The sequence below is a fragment of the Oncorhynchus gorbuscha genome, linkage group LG18 (assembly GCF_021184085.1).
Source record: "Oncorhynchus gorbuscha isolate QuinsamMale2020 ecotype Even-year linkage group LG18, OgorEven_v1.0, whole genome shotgun sequence".
Classification (NCBI taxonomy): Eukaryota; Metazoa; Chordata; class Actinopteri; order Salmoniformes; family Salmonidae; genus Oncorhynchus; species Oncorhynchus gorbuscha.
The window spans coordinates 26,677,461-26,695,158 of record NC_060190.1 but is presented as its reverse complement, the minus strand read 5'-3'; the positions used below and the strand labels follow the sequence as shown (position 1 = coordinate 26,695,158).

At 39.8% G+C, this 17,698-nt stretch overlaps 1 protein-coding gene across 2 annotated transcripts in view; it reads left to right on the top strand.

The window, feature by feature from the left end:
- The first annotated feature begins 712 nt into the window (after positions 1-712).
- LOC124003204 (bridging integrator 2-like) overlaps positions 713-17,698 on the top strand; it is a 38,063-nt gene continuing 21,077 nt past the window's right edge. The window contains exons 1-5 of one of the 2 annotated variants that reach the window (XM_046311284.1): positions 713-1,323; positions 3,448-3,528; positions 8,543-8,597; positions 10,833-10,927; positions 17,545-17,640. In XM_046311284.1, coding sequence (XP_046167240.1) covers positions 1,231-1,323; positions 3,448-3,528; positions 8,543-8,597; positions 10,833-10,927; positions 17,545-17,640 — 420 coding nt within the window. In that variant the 5' untranslated portion in view covers positions 713-1,230. The remainder of the gene's footprint in view (positions 1,324-3,447; positions 3,529-8,542; positions 8,598-10,832; positions 10,928-17,544; positions 17,641-17,698) is intronic. The other variant, XM_046311283.1, reaches the window with a different exon arrangement.

The following is a 17,698-nucleotide window of genomic DNA, read 5'->3' as shown; positions in this document are numbered from 1 at the left end:
AGCAATGAGTGTCGAATTTGTTCAAGATAAAAGTGAATTCCAACAGTATTTTGATAGGTGAGGAATATTTGATTAAATTTAAGTTTTATAATGGTAGGTTGTTACGAGTATATTGATGTTTTCTACAAAAGATAAATTGGCCAGATTCGTCTGACAGGATTTTCCAAACTTGGTCCTGGGGACCCCATAGGGTGTGTCACGATCGGCGTAAGGAGCAGACCAAAATGCAGCGTGGTATGTGGCATGATGATTTTTTAATTAAAGAAAGCACTGAATGCAAACTATGCAAAACAATAAACGAATCACGACCGTGCCGCTATAATGACACCTGTGCTGACACAAGCAACTAACATAGACAATCACCCACAACCCAAAATGACAAAACAGGCTACCTAAATATGGCTCCCAATCAGAGACAATGACTAACACCTGCCTCTGATTGAGAAACATATCAGGCCAAACACAGAAACAGACAAACTAGACATTCAACATAGAATGCCCACTCAGATCACACCCCGACCAAACAAAACATAGAAATATACAAAGCAAACTATGGTCAGGGTGTGACAGGGTGCACGTTTTGGTTTTTGCCCTAGCACTACACAGCTGATCCAAATAATCAACTAATCATCAAGCTTTGATTATTTGAATCAGCTGTGTAGTGCTCCCAAAATATAAACGTGCACCCCTTGGGGTCCCAGCAGAGTTTTGGAAAGACTGGGCTAGAATTTCGCCGATACGTATTTACATGGTTATAGCGGACAATCATCTTGTCAATATAATAAATCATCTTTTGTATTCATCCTGCAATCTACCTTGATAATGGTATGATTAACATGATGAGTTAAGTGTAGGCTTTATCCTGTGGAAGCGATTTCTTGTGCAAAATAAAATACTAATTTAAACTCATTACAAAGACCACCCCCCGGCCGCAGGGTAATTTACTGAATCGTTTACAAGTTTCAACAAGAGGGTGGAACATGTGTTTCATGAAGTCTATCGACTGATTTTGAGGAAAGCTAGTGTCCGTTTAACTGCAAGACAACCTTTTTTAACACGGCCCGACACAAATGTTACATGGGTATAGCAAAGTCGTGTGTGTGAGAGTCCTGTCTGACATTGGTAAAGACTCTTCTGCTCTCCACCCCCAGTACTTGAACAAAGATATAAGCACCAGAGCAGTGATTTCACAAGAGGAAGCAGTAGCAGACCAGAGTGAGAGAAGAAACTATGGCAGAGAACAAGATGGGGCAAAACATTGGGGCTGGGGCTGGAATTCTTGCCAAACGAGTACAAAAGTCATTGAATCGCGCTCAGGAAAAGGTAAGCAACAAGTTAGTGAACCATGATATCTCTATGTTATCCTGAAATCAAGATTGCCACAATTCATTAGGCTACTCTACAACTACGAGCTTAGTCATTCGGGCTACTTGGAACTTAATGACGCTTAACTGTTGTTGGCCAGGGCCCGGTTTCCCAAAAAGCATCTTCAGGCTAAGTTCATTGTTAGAACCATAAGATGAACTCAGTTTTAAGATGCTTTGGGAAACCAGGCTCTGTTTATGTATTTTGGTCAGTGTGGAGGAACCTACTCTGAAAAGAGTTTACCAAGCTACCAATTAGTTCACACCAAAAGCAGTTAAGTTACACTAAAGCTACCACTACAAAAAATATATAGTTTACTTAACTAAAGTTACTGTGAAAAAGTAGTTCACTACATCCAAACTACTTTGTGAAAAATGATCATATATAGATCAGAACTATCAGACTATAAATTGCAAGAACAGATCAATTTGGGGTCATATGTTAACAGAATGTGTGATTTATCCTATTAAACAATCATTTTGTTTCAAGTGAGAATTAGGCAGGTTTGATGCCGAAAAATAAAGGAAATTATTGCCAACTTCACACTCATATTTTCTTTTCTTTTTGCAAAAAAAGTTGTGTGTAGTTCCAGTAGGAAAAAAGTTATTAACTACTGAAAACACTACCTAGATTTGAATTTAGTTGAATTACCACCAAGCTACTGCAAAATGTAGTTAAATTATTAGTTGAACTACATGATATTGGTAACAGTAGGCCTAAGTTGTCCACTACAGCAATACAATTTCTTCAGACAGTCTCTCTATTGAAGCTGACTGTTGGCGTGTTCTTTACCACCGACACTCACTGACCCAGGCAATTGATGACTTGTTTAAGGGCTTTAGACAGGTTTGAAGAATCATAACCTACTGAATGTAGTTGATGTTGATATCTCAATGACCCCAGGTTAATTCCTCAAAAGACAAAAAAAACAGTTGAAATAATATTCCATTGACCTTTTATTGTGAACTAGCCTATATCAAGTTAGTTGTCTATCCCAACAGAAAGCATCCACGTTAACGTTGTGCTCATCTGTTAATGCCATTTTGTTGATGTTGCTTGTGCAGCTGCATGTGGACACAAAATCTTTCACTTCCTGCCTCTGCATACACTTCCTCTCCCTCACTGCTCTTACTCGGTGGCTTTGTGGTTCACTTGGCCTTGGTGCTGGCGTACTGCTCTGCTAGTTTCACTTTGCTGCTGAAACCAACAACAAAAAAGGACAGAGAGCATGGTTTGAAATGTCTGTCAGATGAAATCGGTTCAATTGTGCCCATGTTCCATCCTATCATTTGGGGTCAACAATATATGTCCTTTTTGGGAAAGGGGAATAATATACATTTTGTTGGCCTGGGTTTGGAAAATAGTGAACGTTACACCAGTAAGTTACAATAGTTGTTTAGAATCATTATGGAATACAGCGTAGGGCCTAGATACTGTAAGTATCATGAAGGACATGAACCACCCGAGCCACGGCCTGTTCACCCCGCTATCATTCCGAAGGCGAGATCAGTACAGGTGCATCAAAGCTGGGACCGAGAGACTGAAAAACAGCTTCTATCTCAAGGCCATCAGACTGTTAAATAGCCATCACTAGCCGGCTACCACCCAGTTACTCAACTCTGCACCTTGAAGGCTGCTGCCCTTTATACATAGACTTGGAATGACTGGCCACTTTAATAATGGAACACTAGTGACTTTAATAATGTTTACATCCTGCTTTACTCATCTCATATGTATATACTGTATTCGACTGTATTTTAGTCAATGCCACTCCAATATTGCTCGTCCTAATATTTATATATTTCTTCCATTCTTTTAATTTTAGATTTGTGTATTGTTGTGAAATGTTAGATACTACAGCACTGTTGTAGCTAGGAACACAAGCATTTTGCTACCGCCGCAATATCATCCTCTAAATATGTGTATGTGACCAGTACATTTTGAATTGAAGGGTGATTGTCAGTACCTCGCGCAGGTCAACCTGAACAACGGTACAATACCTATTATAGAGTCATGCCCATTTATGTTGATTGAATGAAAGCTGTGGATATATCAACCACTTTTGTTTTTGTCCTGTCATAGGTCATGCAGAAGCTGGGGAAGAACATGGAGACTAAAGATGAACAGTTTGAGCAGTACTCCCAGAACCTTCTCAAACAACAGGTACCGATGAAGAAAAGCTCCACTTCAATGTCATGCTGTTTCTGTCTCCCATGGTGAACTGCAACACTTGTGCAATGGGTGTTTGTATCGATAAGCCCACTTTTTGTAACATGCTGTACTAGGCCTATATGAGTCATACTGACTGTTACTGTTGGTTGCTCAAGCCTCTCCATCCCCTAAAGGCCTTCCCACACTACGTCGGATGCAGTCTTTATTACATGTTACATGTCACACTGTGCAACGTATTCAAATTCAAATCTTGATTATCAACCTGGCCAGATTGTACGATTTGTTTCAGTTCTCTCGTCACATTCTGCGATTGTCATGCATTGCAAGGATACTTCAGCGAAGTAGGCTACATCAACTGCGTCAACTGGGCGTATCAAGCATGGCATCGAAAGAACGACAACACACCAGAAAGGTGTCATTGTCGGCAGTGTTCCTCCTATTGGTCAGTCACCCCAATCCCGATGACTCATATGAGCTCGTAACACTAGCCAAACTCCACGATAAAAGCTCAACATTTCTGACACTTTCAGAATGTTGTCGGAGCTTACAACACACATAGTGGTACATAATCATCAGATCTATATATACCCTGTCATACTGAATGAGAGAAGACGTCAGACAATCGTTTATGACCATAGAACTTGCCCACGACGTGGACATTTTGTCTGATGATTTTTTTTTTTTTAAATCTGTTTACATTATTCTACTTTTTTTAATGTAATTTCATTGACTTATATGCTGTCAAATGGCCAACTGACTAGCCACTGGTTGGTCGCTCATTTGAAAAAGTACTGGAAAACCAGAGGTTGTTTTGTCTGCTAAATCAGTGGTTCCCAAACTGAGGAGCGCGAGGGTCCGGCATTAAATTTAGTTTTGAAAGTTGTAATAGTAGAATGCACAAGACACATCACTTCTTCTTGTCATGTTAGTTATTGCATTACCTTAAGAGCTATTTATAATTTGTCAGAAATGTCCAGATCAACTAGCTTTAAAACTGCAAAATTTTTGTAAAAATCTCTCCACTAGGGCCTCCAATGTGGTGCAGCAGTCTATGGCACTGTACACATTGCTGGAGGCGTCACTATAACCCCGGGTTTGATCCCAGGCTATGCAACAGCCGGCCGTGACCAGGAGACCCATGAGGCGGCTCACAATTGGCACAGCATTGTCCGGGTTAGGGGTGGGTTTGGCTGGTCAGGATTTCCTTGTCCCATCGCGCTCTAGCGACTCCTTGTGGAGGGCCGGATGCCTGCAAGCTGACTTCGGTTGCCAGTTGTACGGTGTTTCCACCAACACATTGGTGTGGCTGGCTTCCAGGTTAAGCGAGCAGTGTGTCAAGAAGCAGTGCGGCTTGGGAGGGTCGTGTTTCGGAGGACGCATAGCTCTCGACCTTCGCCTCTCCTGAGTCCGTACTGGATTTGCAGCGATGGTACAAGACTGTAACTACCAATTGGATATCACGAAATTGGGGGAGAAAAAAGGAGAAAAGTACCCCAAAGAAATCTCTCCACCAACAAGAGGAGTGTGAACAGTTTGTCATGAACAGTGCTTGTTCCCATAAATATAGATGTGGCGCGTGCGCTGCGGGGGGGGTGTTCCCCTATGCTGGAAGAGGGGCCCCCCCAGAGTTAAAAGGTTTGGAAACCCCTGTGCTAAATTACTGTTTTTGTGTTCACATAGAAATGTCCTCCGATAGATTCAAAGTGCATTTGGAAAGCATTCAGACCATCACTTTTTCCACATTGTTACGTTATAGCCTTATTCCAAAATGTATTAAATTGTATTAAATGTATTAAATGGTTTTCCTCGTCAATCTACATACAATACCCCATAATGACAATTTAGGAATAAAATAAATAACAGATCACATTTTACATAAGTGTTCAGACCCTTTACTCAGTACTTTGTTATAGCACCTTTGGCAGCGATTACAGCCTTGAGTCTTCTGAGGTATGATGCACACCTGTATTTGGGGAGTTTCTTCCATTCTTCTCTGCAGATCCTCTCAAGCTCTGTCAGGTTGAATGGGGAGCATCGCTGCACAGCGATTTCCAGGTCTCTCCAGAGATGTTCAATTCCAGATTCTGGCTGGGCCACTCAAGGACGTTCAGAGACTCCTGCGTCATCTTGGCTGTGTGCTTAGGGTCATTGTCCTGTTGGAAGGTGAACCTTAACCCCAGTCTGAGGTCCTGAGTGCTCTGGAGCAGGTTTTCATCAAGGAGCTCTCTTTACTTTGCTCCATTTATATATACCTCGGTCCTGAATAGTGTCCCAGTCCCTGTCGCTGAAAAACATCCCCACAACATGATGCTGCCACCACCATGTTTCACCTTAGGGATGGTGCCAGGTTTCCTACAGAAGTGACACTTGGCATTCAGGCCAAAGAGTTCAATCTTGGTTTCATCAGACCAGAGTCTTGTTTCTCATGGTCTGAGAGTCCTTTACGTGCCTTTTGGCAAACTCCAAGCGGGCTGTCATATCTTTTACTGAGGACTGGCTTCTGTCTCACCACTCAACAATAACGTCATGATTGGTGGAGTGCTACAGAGATGGTTGTCCTTCTGGAAGGTTCTCCCATGCCCACAGAGGAACTCTGGAGCTCTGTCAGAGTGACCACCGGATTCTTGGTCACCTCCCTCACCAAGGCCCTTCTCCCTGACTGCTCAGGCTGCCAGCTCTAGGAAGAGTCTTGGTGGTTCCAAACTTCTTCCATTTAAGAATGATGGAGGCCACTGTGTTCTTGGGGATGTTCAATGCTGCAGAAGTGTTTTGGTACCCTTCCACAGATCTGTGCTTCAACCACAATCCGGTCTTGGAGCTCTACAAATATTTCCTTTGACCTCATGGCTTGGTTTTCGATCTGACATGCACTGTCAACTATGGGACCTTATCAAATAATGTCCAATCAATTGAAATTACCACAGGTGGACTCCATTCAAGTTGTAGAAACATTTCAAGGATTATCAATGGAAAAAGGATGCATCTGAGCTCAATTTGGAGTCTCATAGCAAAGGATCTGAACACTTGTGTAAATAAGGAATTTATTTTTATGCATTAATAAAAACTTGTTTTCTCTTTGTCATTTTGGGGTATTGTGTGTAGATTGATGAGAAATAAATAATTGTATCAATTTTAGAATAAGGCTGTAAAGTAACAAAATGTGGGAAAAAATCAAGGGGTTTAAATACTTTCTGAATGCACTGTATGTTGCAAGGGAGCTATCTCTGACATTCGGTTAACTGTTTATATGCCCTCAAATCTGTGCATTTTTAAATATCTGTATTTTGGGTCATTTCACCAAATCAACACATATTAAGAAAAGGTTTTTGAGTGACTTAGCGGTCTAAGGCACTGCATATGTGCTAGAGGAGCCACTACTGACCTGGTTTGATTCTAGACCGTGATTGGAGTCCCATAGGGCGGTGCACAATTGGCCCAGCACCGTCTGTGTTAGGGCTTTGCCGGGGTAGGCTGTCATTGTAAATAAGAATTTTTTCTTAACTGACTTAAAGGTTAAATATATATACAATTTATAATTTTAAATAAATTAAAGAGCGACTGACGCTAAAAAGATACTTCTTGTTTGGAAAATGGCTGATTTGCCATTGATATAAGTCAGAAACATTTATTCTAGTGTCAAAATTGACTACAAAGTGTGAATGGATTCATTTTGGTCATGAAGTAGTCTTGTCCAAAAATTAGATTTGGGAGAAGATGGGAAACAATTAAGGGTACCATAACAGTTTTCTGTGGGTTGGGCTTATTTTAATCCTGCCCACAGCTGTCAGCACCCAAGTAACCTGATCATAATGCCTGTGGTCAATTTGGTTTGACATTTGATATCCCTATTGGGCTTAGGGATCATCAGGAAATTACACAATGTACATGGGACATTATTTTATAGGTCAATATCTCCAAATGTTAATGACTTAGAAATCTTAAACCAACTATAAATTGTAGAAGTTCATATATAAATATTGACAGCATTTAATAACACATGAAAATATTGTCCCATTCACATTGTAATTTATTGACGGTCCCTGACTATGCCCAGAGATTGGCAAATTTGTTTTGACATTGGATAGCCTCTCTTCCCACCTACGAGCACAGACGAGACACCCACATCAAACCTTATCCCAAAACCAACTCGAGTTGGAATTCAGTCATGTCTGCTAGCATTTAATTAACCAAACAATGGCCACCCAACCTGGTTTCAGAGCATTTCGTATTATTCTGTACGTAAATCTGTATATATTAGTATATGTTAGGTATGGTTACATAAGACAGATGGTTACTTAAGGCTAAAATGGTGGGGGTGGGGGTGGATGTGTATCCATCTCATCACGGTCAATGTGAGCTAATTAGCAACTTTTTAACTACTTTTTAGCTACTTTGAAACTACTTAGCATGTTAGCTAACCCTCCCCCTAACCTTTAACCTAACCGTAACCCTTTAACCTAACTCCTGAACTTAACCCTAACCCTACCTAACATTAGTGAACTAGCTAATGTTAGCCACCTAGACAGAATTCATAACATATCATAAATTTTGCAAATTGGTAACATAATACGGATTGTAAAAAATGGAGTGTCTTGGATTTCCGTAGAGAATAATATGAAATGCTCTGAGACCAGGTTGGGCCACCATGCCTTGCGTAAAACAATACTCCTTATTCAGATTTGATTTTTTTGTCATTAGTTTCTCTGGCTCCTTGAAGTAAAATATAGTAAAAAAATATAAATAAAAAGGTCATCCTTGTTCGAAAAGGACAGTGTCACTTTTAAAACACATACTGTACATTCTTTACTGTTATTGTTTGTGGTATGATTGTACATCTTGAATTGTGAACATCCTGGTGTCTTTGTCTTTCAGTGTTTTTGGAGATGTATCCTCTGTAAGGGTGACGTCAACTACTGGAATGGGTCTTTGATTGATGGATGCTCTCACTGTAAGAAATGTACTATAACAACTCCCTCGTTGAATCTTCTGTCTTTTCAACCAACAGAATGATGGGGGAAGACTATTCAAAGAAGTCCAAGCGTACTTCCGTGCAGTGAAAGGTAGGAGCTATTTCATCTCACTCCATAGCAGAGGTTTCTCATGGGCACAGGAGCACCTACGGTTCTGATTAATCTAATCAAATCAATGGCTTAATTTAAGTTGTTAAACAACAAAGCTGCCAAACAGGCAGGGTTGGCTTAGAATGTTGACAAATGTTATCCAATTTTTATTGAGCACATAAATACATTTGCACAATGAGCACTTGTCTCTTAAATACATTGTTACAGTTGTTGGTTAGCTAGCTAGCACGTTTTTTTTTTTTGCCATGTTACCATTGAAATGAAATCAGTCAAAACACCTTAAAATGAGACATGGTATCAAGAACAAGATGTGACTCGTTTCAGCTAGTTTCTTGTGATCCCCCACAAGGTTGTGTCTTGTCATTGTTGCTAGACTCCTTGCTGTCCCCGGTCCACCTGACTGTGCTGCTGCTCCAGTTTCAACTGTTCTGCCTTGTTATTATTCGACCATGCTGGTCATTTATGAACATTTGAACATCTTGGCCATGTTCTGTTATAATCTCCACCCGGCACAGCCAGAAGAGGACTGGCCACCCCATATAGCCTGGTTCCTCTCTAGGTTTCTTCCTAGGTTTTGGCCTTTCTAGGGAGTTTTTCCTAGCCACCGTGCTTCTACACCTGCATTGCTTGCTGTTTGGGGTTTTAGGCTGGGTTTCTGTACAGCACTTTGAGATATCAGCTGATGTATAAAATTGATTTGATTTGAGCTATCTGGCGATCAAGAATTACAACTCAGACAGACCTCTACCCCATTAAGGCTTCCGTATTGTTTTCATGGTGTTGTCTGCTAACCCATCTATAGATTTAATACTTATCTTTAGTGTTGTCCTATGCATTTAGGCAGTTCAGGCTGCCATATTCATATTCAGGTCAAAACCAAATATCCATAATCGTTGTGTTGTCATGGCCTCAAGATCAGAAATCTTTACCCTATTATTTTTTTGGCTTTGATGTAGTTTTAGGCCTATATTATGTACAGTAATGTGTTAAATTTGACACATTGGCCCAAGTCTCTTTTTGTAAACTGACCACACTTTCAAATCCTCTCTGGTGGCATGAGGGAGAAAGTAAAGAGGGAAGTGAATTCCCATCTATTATTAGATTATTTTTTATTTTTTTGCAATGCTGTCTATACTGTCAATTTAGAAAAGCAAAGAACTGAGGACCATTAAAAAGGGCAGACTCGGCAAATGAATGTATTATTGATTTGAGAGAGAAATGATTGTGTTAGTATTGTTTGTTTTTAGTGCAACGGTTTGCATACCACTTCAATTGAAGCCCATGTTGTTTTGACCTTGCGTAGGTGTAGCCGAATCAGAATTGTGCCTCAAATCCAAAACGTTAATGTTCTTTCCATTATGATTTCTGTCATGCTAGGTTGTATTTATTAGGTCTACACTTGACACTTACCTGTGATTTCTGCTATCAGAATACGAAGATCCCATTGAAAAGACGGGTCTGATTGTGGAGGTGGTCAGGGATGGATTGTGTGCGGATTTCTCCTCAGTCTTGATGTAATCAGGCTACCGAAAGTGTATACAGTGGGCGATGTCATCAGAACCCCTCCCACAAGTCTCCAAAAAATGTGTATTTTGGGACCGAGGCAACTTTTCGTTATAACGTCGGAGGAAATAGATTCCAAGTCTGTGAGGAAAGTGTTTGCTGGACTCAAATGCTAGCCAGCTAACTAATATTTAGAAAATAATGTTTGTCTGGCTAGAGTTATGCTAATCCGTTTGCAATCACTTTAGTATTGCTTGCTGGCTAGCTAGCTATCGAAGTTAGCTGCCTAGTTAACAATTGCTAATTGTGCTGTTATCATATTTAACCTATTCCACCGTTGGTGGCATTTGAATATAGCGCGGGAAAAGGGAATCCGGAAACACTGGACACGTTAGATACATTTAAATGTAGACTCATGACGCCTTCGGAACTATGATCAGAATACTAAAGCTGCATGAACTGTGACGTCTAGACACAGCCTTATTAGTGTACGCCGTAGCAAAATGTTTTGCTGCAGAAAATAAGTTTCTTTTTAGACAACTTCATGTAGTCCCACCTTGTTTGGTAGTGAATTACTACCCTTGACAGTGTCATCCCCAGACACTGTCCCCTAGCCTAGTTAACAAGTGATCTGATAGGCAAGTGGTGTTATCTACACACAAACTGTTTTATTACAAATGCAGTGAATTTTCCTTCTGTCCTTCTCTACAGTGATGCATGAGACATCCAAGCGACTGTCCCAGACGTTAAGAGACGTCTACGAACCTGACTGGCAGGGAGGAGAGGACCTGTCTGTCATCATGGAGGTGGGCCACAGCTGGGTATTTTGTTGTGATCTATAGTAGGGATAGGCGCGGTTTTTCGAATATCCAAACAGATGTTAGTATTAGATCACTTGGGAGAGTATTCATTTGAGAGAAAAATAGGTATATTTTTAACAATGAAAAGGATTTGTCAAAATGTTTATAAAACTGACATTGCTACATAACCTACAAGGATAGATCATTATATATATTTTTTATAATACGAAGTTTTTAATAATACCTGTAGCATTCACACGTGTAGCTTGTTACTCTCGGTCAATCAAATTGCCGTTACAGTCACAGGCTTCATGTGTAGCAAGGGAAGTGGGCATATTTAGAATCAATGCAAAATGGAATTAAAATGACAGAATTAAGTTGGCTAAATGAGAAAACGTGTAGCGTTCTTTATATGTACCACAGAAGAACCAAGAAATAAAGAGTGACACCTCAGCTGTCTTTTTGGGCTTTTATGTAGATCTGCAATGGTATTATGAAAAGACAGGACAGGAATACTTCAGTCTTCAATGCACCATCTGACAAGTTGTTCTATAGAGGAGGGCCGTGACCTGACTATCATTAATGTGATGACTGCTATTTATCGAATAAATACCTACTATGTTTAATTATTACTCAATTAAATTAATCATATAACAATTAACTCATTAGGAGTTTGGGGCACCACGGGTTAAGTTGTTTACAGAGTTACTATCTCCCAACTTAAACTCTAAAGATGATCTAAATATTTCTTACATCAATAACAGTCAATTATTAATTACTTCCTCATCAGTCTCTTTCTGAACGTCGATGACTGCGTAAATCTGCACGAACCCTAACCTAAGTGATGAATCAGCGATACACATATTGACTTAATTATGTATTTACTAATTAACTAAATAATCACACAGAAATACATAAACACACACACACGGTATAGGTTATGGTTACTAACACAATGCAATGAAAACAGTCCCAAGTGGACTAACCTGATATGATGGCTTGTTACACAATGGAAAGAGGATGGGGAAAGATAAAGCGCGGGAGAGACAAAGATGGTGAACTTATCGTACATACATTTGGAAACTGCTTTCAATCTAAATATTAATATTTAGCACCCTAACAACCACTCATTCGGATTAGAAAATCAACATATATTTACTCGTAGATGTCTTTGTCTGTTGTCTCTCTGTTGAAATCACTCGGTCCATCAATGGGGAGTAGTTGGATGTAAGTCTCTAGTTGTCCACCAGAGGTCACAATGTCCTTCTTTTGTTCTGGAGTGTTCTTAGATTGGATCCTTCAGGTTTACCACACAGTGGTGAGAGGGTTCTGTCTTCCCGTCTTTGGTCAATTTTCCTGGACTACTTTACATGCAGAGCTGCAGACGAAGCATGTTTTGATCTAGCCTTCACCTTCTACACTCGTCGAGAGTTTCAGAGGGCCTTATCATTTTCTAGTCTTGTAGTTTTAACCATTTCAACGCGTGGACCACATTCTCACGTTCTCTGGACTGTATGGAAATTCTCAGCAAGTCCTTTTAAGCACTCTGGCCTTGGAGGGTGTTCTGTCCTGTTGACACAATGTCTGTGCTCACGTGGGCGTGGTTATGACTGGGCTCAGGTTTATATGAAAAGCCATCATCTCATTTAAAGGCATAAATCACATTTCTATCTTTTCAAAAAATAGTTAATCATATAATCTAAATCTGATATGCACATTGTGAAAGCTCTTAAAGTTACGATGTTTCCTTTATAACGTCTTTCTGATCATGTTAATGACATCACAAAATACACATGAATTTTCCATATTCCATCTATCATCATTCCCAACATTCTTTGTTAGAAATATTGTTTCATTATCCACTTTTGGATGTTGGAGTTTTGGCGGCAAAGTCTCTGTGTAACAAAGGATTTTCAGTCTTCCATTTCTGCAGAGTGGGGGAGAGTTTCTGCAAGGTATTTATGTCATAAAACAGGCCAAACTCCCCCTCTCCTCTCCCGTGGGAGGGTCTGGCTATCCTCAAATCTTTGCCGAGCTGACGGCTCCATTTGATCCTCACAAAGGAGAGACAGTCATGACTGGAGCATGAAGAAAATTGAAACAAATATTCTGTCTCATCACTTAATACATTGCTAGGTGCTTTCAGTGTTGACAGTATTAAATACAACTCATGTACAAAAACACTGTAATATCTCATATCTCCATCTCATACAAAGTGAAATTGCATTTATCCCATTCAGACCTTAAAGAGCTAAAAGTACATCTCCCATAATGCAACCCTAGCATACGTTGGCAGCTCAGATAACCATCGGCATCACAGAAAGACTTTCTAACTAGCAACAGCAATACTTTTTAGCACTCTGTAAAACTATATCAATAACAATGATACAACCCTGAAAATTACATGCTTCAATAGTCCCACACTCCCATATAACAATACCTATATCATTAACCTTGGGGTGCTTTATTTATTTAATTTTGTGGACTTCTACACAGGAGTAATCTGTGAAACATACCTTTCTCTCTGTGTTTTCTCAGACTGAGGAGAACGGGAGCTATGGGTAGTACCAGGGTGTTAGAAGGTTCCGTAAGCACCCAGGTTTAATTAAATAAAAACCGAAGATGTCAATATCATCCAGCTACTGTAGCTGCCAACTTAACATCATCAGGCAGTACTAGGAGCACAACAAATGAAAATATAAACCAAAACTAAAGTTCCTGGCGGTCATAGCGATTTGATTCCCTCATCTGTCTGAACTTGGAACATTCCTGTTAGTGGGCTTGGGCCACTGACCCTTAACCTGGATGTTCTGTTCTGTGTTGTGTTCTGTTCTAATAATTTGAAGTTGGATGGAATAACCATTTTAACTCTCCTACAGAAGTAGGCTACAATGATCAATCAACAGGTCTGGATGTTGTTTCATATGAATGTAGTTGTTGTAGACATGTACGGGGCCTTAATTAGCCTGGCTACTTTAGCTAGCTAGCTGGCTAACTTACCTCACTACTGTAGCTAGCTAAATTCTTTACAACGATTTGATGCGGTCAAGATTTGCTCTACCAGATGGTATGATAGATAACCTATGACATCAACAAGTTTGTCTACTTTCTACCTCTCCCTAACGACCACACATACTGGCACCTCCTCGTCCTCTCCCCTCCCCCACCCGAAACAAGCACCTGCTCTCTTGAGTAGCGCAAGCAAGTCTCCATTGAAGTTTCCCCACAAAATGTTTTCTTTAAAACACATGTATTTCTACTATCCGGATATCCTAAAAAATATCATGATATATTTGAATAGTGAAATCAGTTCAAATGTCCAACTCTAGACTATAGTGAGAATCCTGATTAACAATGATTCTATTGACAGAAACATTTGTTTGAGATTTAAAAGAACAGTGGAGCCTACAAGAATACCAGTGTGTTGACCAGAATTTCATTTTGAAAGGCGAGTGCTTTTTAATTTGTTTTATTTATTTATTCATACCAAAGAAAAGAAGTGAAAGAAAAAACAGTACAGATAAACAAACTGGTAATAATGGTGTGCAGGTGTTGTAAGACCACTTTTGTTACGTTACAGCCTTATTCTAAAATGTATTAAATAGTTTTCCCTCATCAATCTACACACAAAACCCAAAACTGTTTTTTAGAAAAAAAAAAAAATAATTTCACATGTACGTATTCAGACCCTTTACGCAGTAATTTGTTGAAGCACCTTGGAAGCAATTACAGCCTTGAGTCTTTTTGGGTATAAGGCTAAAAGCTTGGCACACCTGTATTTGGGGAGTTTCTCCTATTCTCTGCAGATCCTCTCAAGCTCTGTAAGGTTGGATGGGGTGCGTCACTGCAGAGATATTTTCAGGTCTCTACAGAGATGATCGATCAGACATGATTTCAAGTCTGGGCTCTGGCTAGGCCACTCAAGGACATTTGGAGACTTGTCCTGAAGTCACTTCTGCATTGTCTTTGCTGTGTGCTTAGGGTCGTTATCCTGTTGGAAGGTGAGGTCCTGAGCACTCTGGAGCAGGTTTTCATCAAGGATCTCTCTGTACTTTGCTCCATTAATCTTTCCTTCAATCCTGACTAGTCTCCCAGACCCTTCCTGCTGAAAAACATCCACACATCATGATGCTACCACCACCATGCTTCACCGTAGAAATGGTGCCAGATTTCCTCCAGAAGTGACGCTTGGCATTCAGGCCAAAGAGTTCAATCTTGGTTTCATGGTCAGAGTCCTTTAGGATCCTTTAGACTGTCATGTGCCTTTTTACTGAGGGTTGTGAGTTCAAACCCCGGCTGACCAAATCTGGCTGCCCCTGAACAGGCAGTTAACCCACTGTTCCCACCATAAAATAAATAAAAAAATGGCCTGATTGGTACCATAAAGTGATGCTGCAGAGAAGGTTGTCCTTTTGGAAGGTTCTCCCATCTCCACAGAGGAACTCTGGAGCTCTGTCAGAGTGACTATCGGGTTCTTGGTCACCTCCCTGACCAAGGCCCTTCTCCCCCGATTGCTCAGGTGGGTTGAGCGGCCAGCTCTAAGAAGAGTCTTGGTGGTTCCAAACTTCTTCCATTTAAGAATGATGGAGGCCACTGTGTTCTTGGGAACCTTCAATGCTGAAGACATTTTTTGGTACCCTTCCCCAGATCTGTGCCTCATCACAATCCTGTCCTGGAGCTCAATGGACAATTCCTTCTACCTCATGGCTTGGTTTTTGCTCTGACATGCACTGTCAACTATGGGACCTTATTTAGATGTGTGTGCCTTTCCAAATCATGTGCTTTTCCAAATCGTGTCCAATCTATTGAATTTACCACAGGTGGACTCCAATCAAGTTGTAGAAACATCTCAAGGAGGATCAATGAAAACAGGATGCACCTGAGCTCAATTTCGAAACTCAAAGCAAAAGGTCGGAATACTTATGTAAATACGTTTTCAAAAAATTTTTTTAAATGTAAATCGATTTCTAAAAACCTGTTTTCGATTTGTCATTATCGGTTATTGTGTGTAGATTGATGAAGAAAATGTTTCCTTTAATCCATTTTGGAATAAGGCTGTAAAGTAACAAAATGTGGAAAAAGTGAAGGGGTCTGAATATTTTCCGAATGCACTGTATATGAAAACCACACCACAAATATAAGTTAAACAAAGCACATTCATTATAATTGTACATGATATACTCAGTAAACAAGAAGAAACATGTTTGAGGCTACACGGAGGGGATTATTGGCTAGTTTGGTTCATCAAGCTGGTTGTGGCAATGTGAAGATAAGAATTCCAGAGTATGATAGGTGAATGCACCAATTTGTAAGTCGTTCTGGATAAGAGCGTCTGCTAAATGACTTAAATGTAAATGTATACCTCTGGATCTGATAGTTAATTCTCTATGTGAGGTGTGGCAGTGGGGAGGGTGAAGGTAATCTCAGTGTCTTGTCTTATATAGATGGATTTCAGAATGAACCTGGAAGAATCCATTGAAGGGTTTAGGTCAACTGTCTGGGAGGTATATGGGAGTATTTGTAGTGCATAACTGACATACATGAATGTTCTAAATAGACAAGATATTTAGTTTCTTAAACAAAGGTGCAGATGGAGCCAGGTAATTAGAGGATGTGGCTAGACTTGCAAATGTATTTTGTATTATGAATCATTTGTGTAGGTAGGAGGCATATGTACTGGCCCAGACAATATTACAGTAAATGAGATATGGGTAAATTAAGCTAAAGTATAGAGTTAGGAAGCAAGCCTGATGAACCAAGCCACTAATCTTTCTGATGATACCAACCGATTTCTTCACTTTGCTACGGACAAATTGAATATGATCTTTACAGGATAACTTTTCATCAATTAGAACTCAAAAGGAATCTAGTGGATGTGACTTTTCTTTTTTTTACAGTATTTCTTATTCTTACTAGTGAATACAATAAAGTTGGATTTTTTTTTTACATTTAAAGATCATTTGTTTGTCTGGAACCATTCAGGAAATATTGCCATACCTGAGTTGGCTTCATTAATCAGTGAATCAAAATTGGAATCATCAGCAAAGAGAATGGGAAGTATGGTAGAAGACACAGCAGCAAGTTCATGAATATACTGTAGAGTAGGAATAACAAAGGTCCGATTATTGAACCCTGTGGCACACCACAGGATATCTTGGCCCTGGTAGATGCACTGCCGTTTGCATGAACAAATTGTGCTTCTTCATAATAAACGTAGCTATATAACCAATTATACGTATTATTATGAAAAAAAAAAAATACAATTTAGAAAGTAATATTTCATTATCCACCATGTCAAACGCTTTGGATAAATCTGAAAAGATGCCAAGAGCGTATTGTTGTTAAGGGCTGTAAAGATTTTATCCAGTTGCAAAAGAGCAATATCTGTGTTGTATTTTTTACGAAAACCATATTGGTGCTCATATAGAATAGTGTTGATTTTAAATGTTTGAAAATGGTCTTATACTATACATTATCTTAGTGTTGGGCAGTATATTATTTCCATTAAAGAATGTTTCAGGTGAGGCAGAAGCAGTTCTTTCTGTGAATATTTTGGAAATGTCGAAAGCAGGCTGAAGGTTTTCAAATGGTTTTTTTGTTTTTTTACCTTCCCATTATTACAGAGTGAGGACTTGCTGTGGAACGATTACGAAGAGAAACTAACAGACCAAATAGTCCGCACCATGGAGAATTACACTGGCCAGTTTCATGAAGTCAAGGTAGCTTCTGATGTACTTATATCAACTGTTTTTGGTGCAATATATCTGGTTCACATCT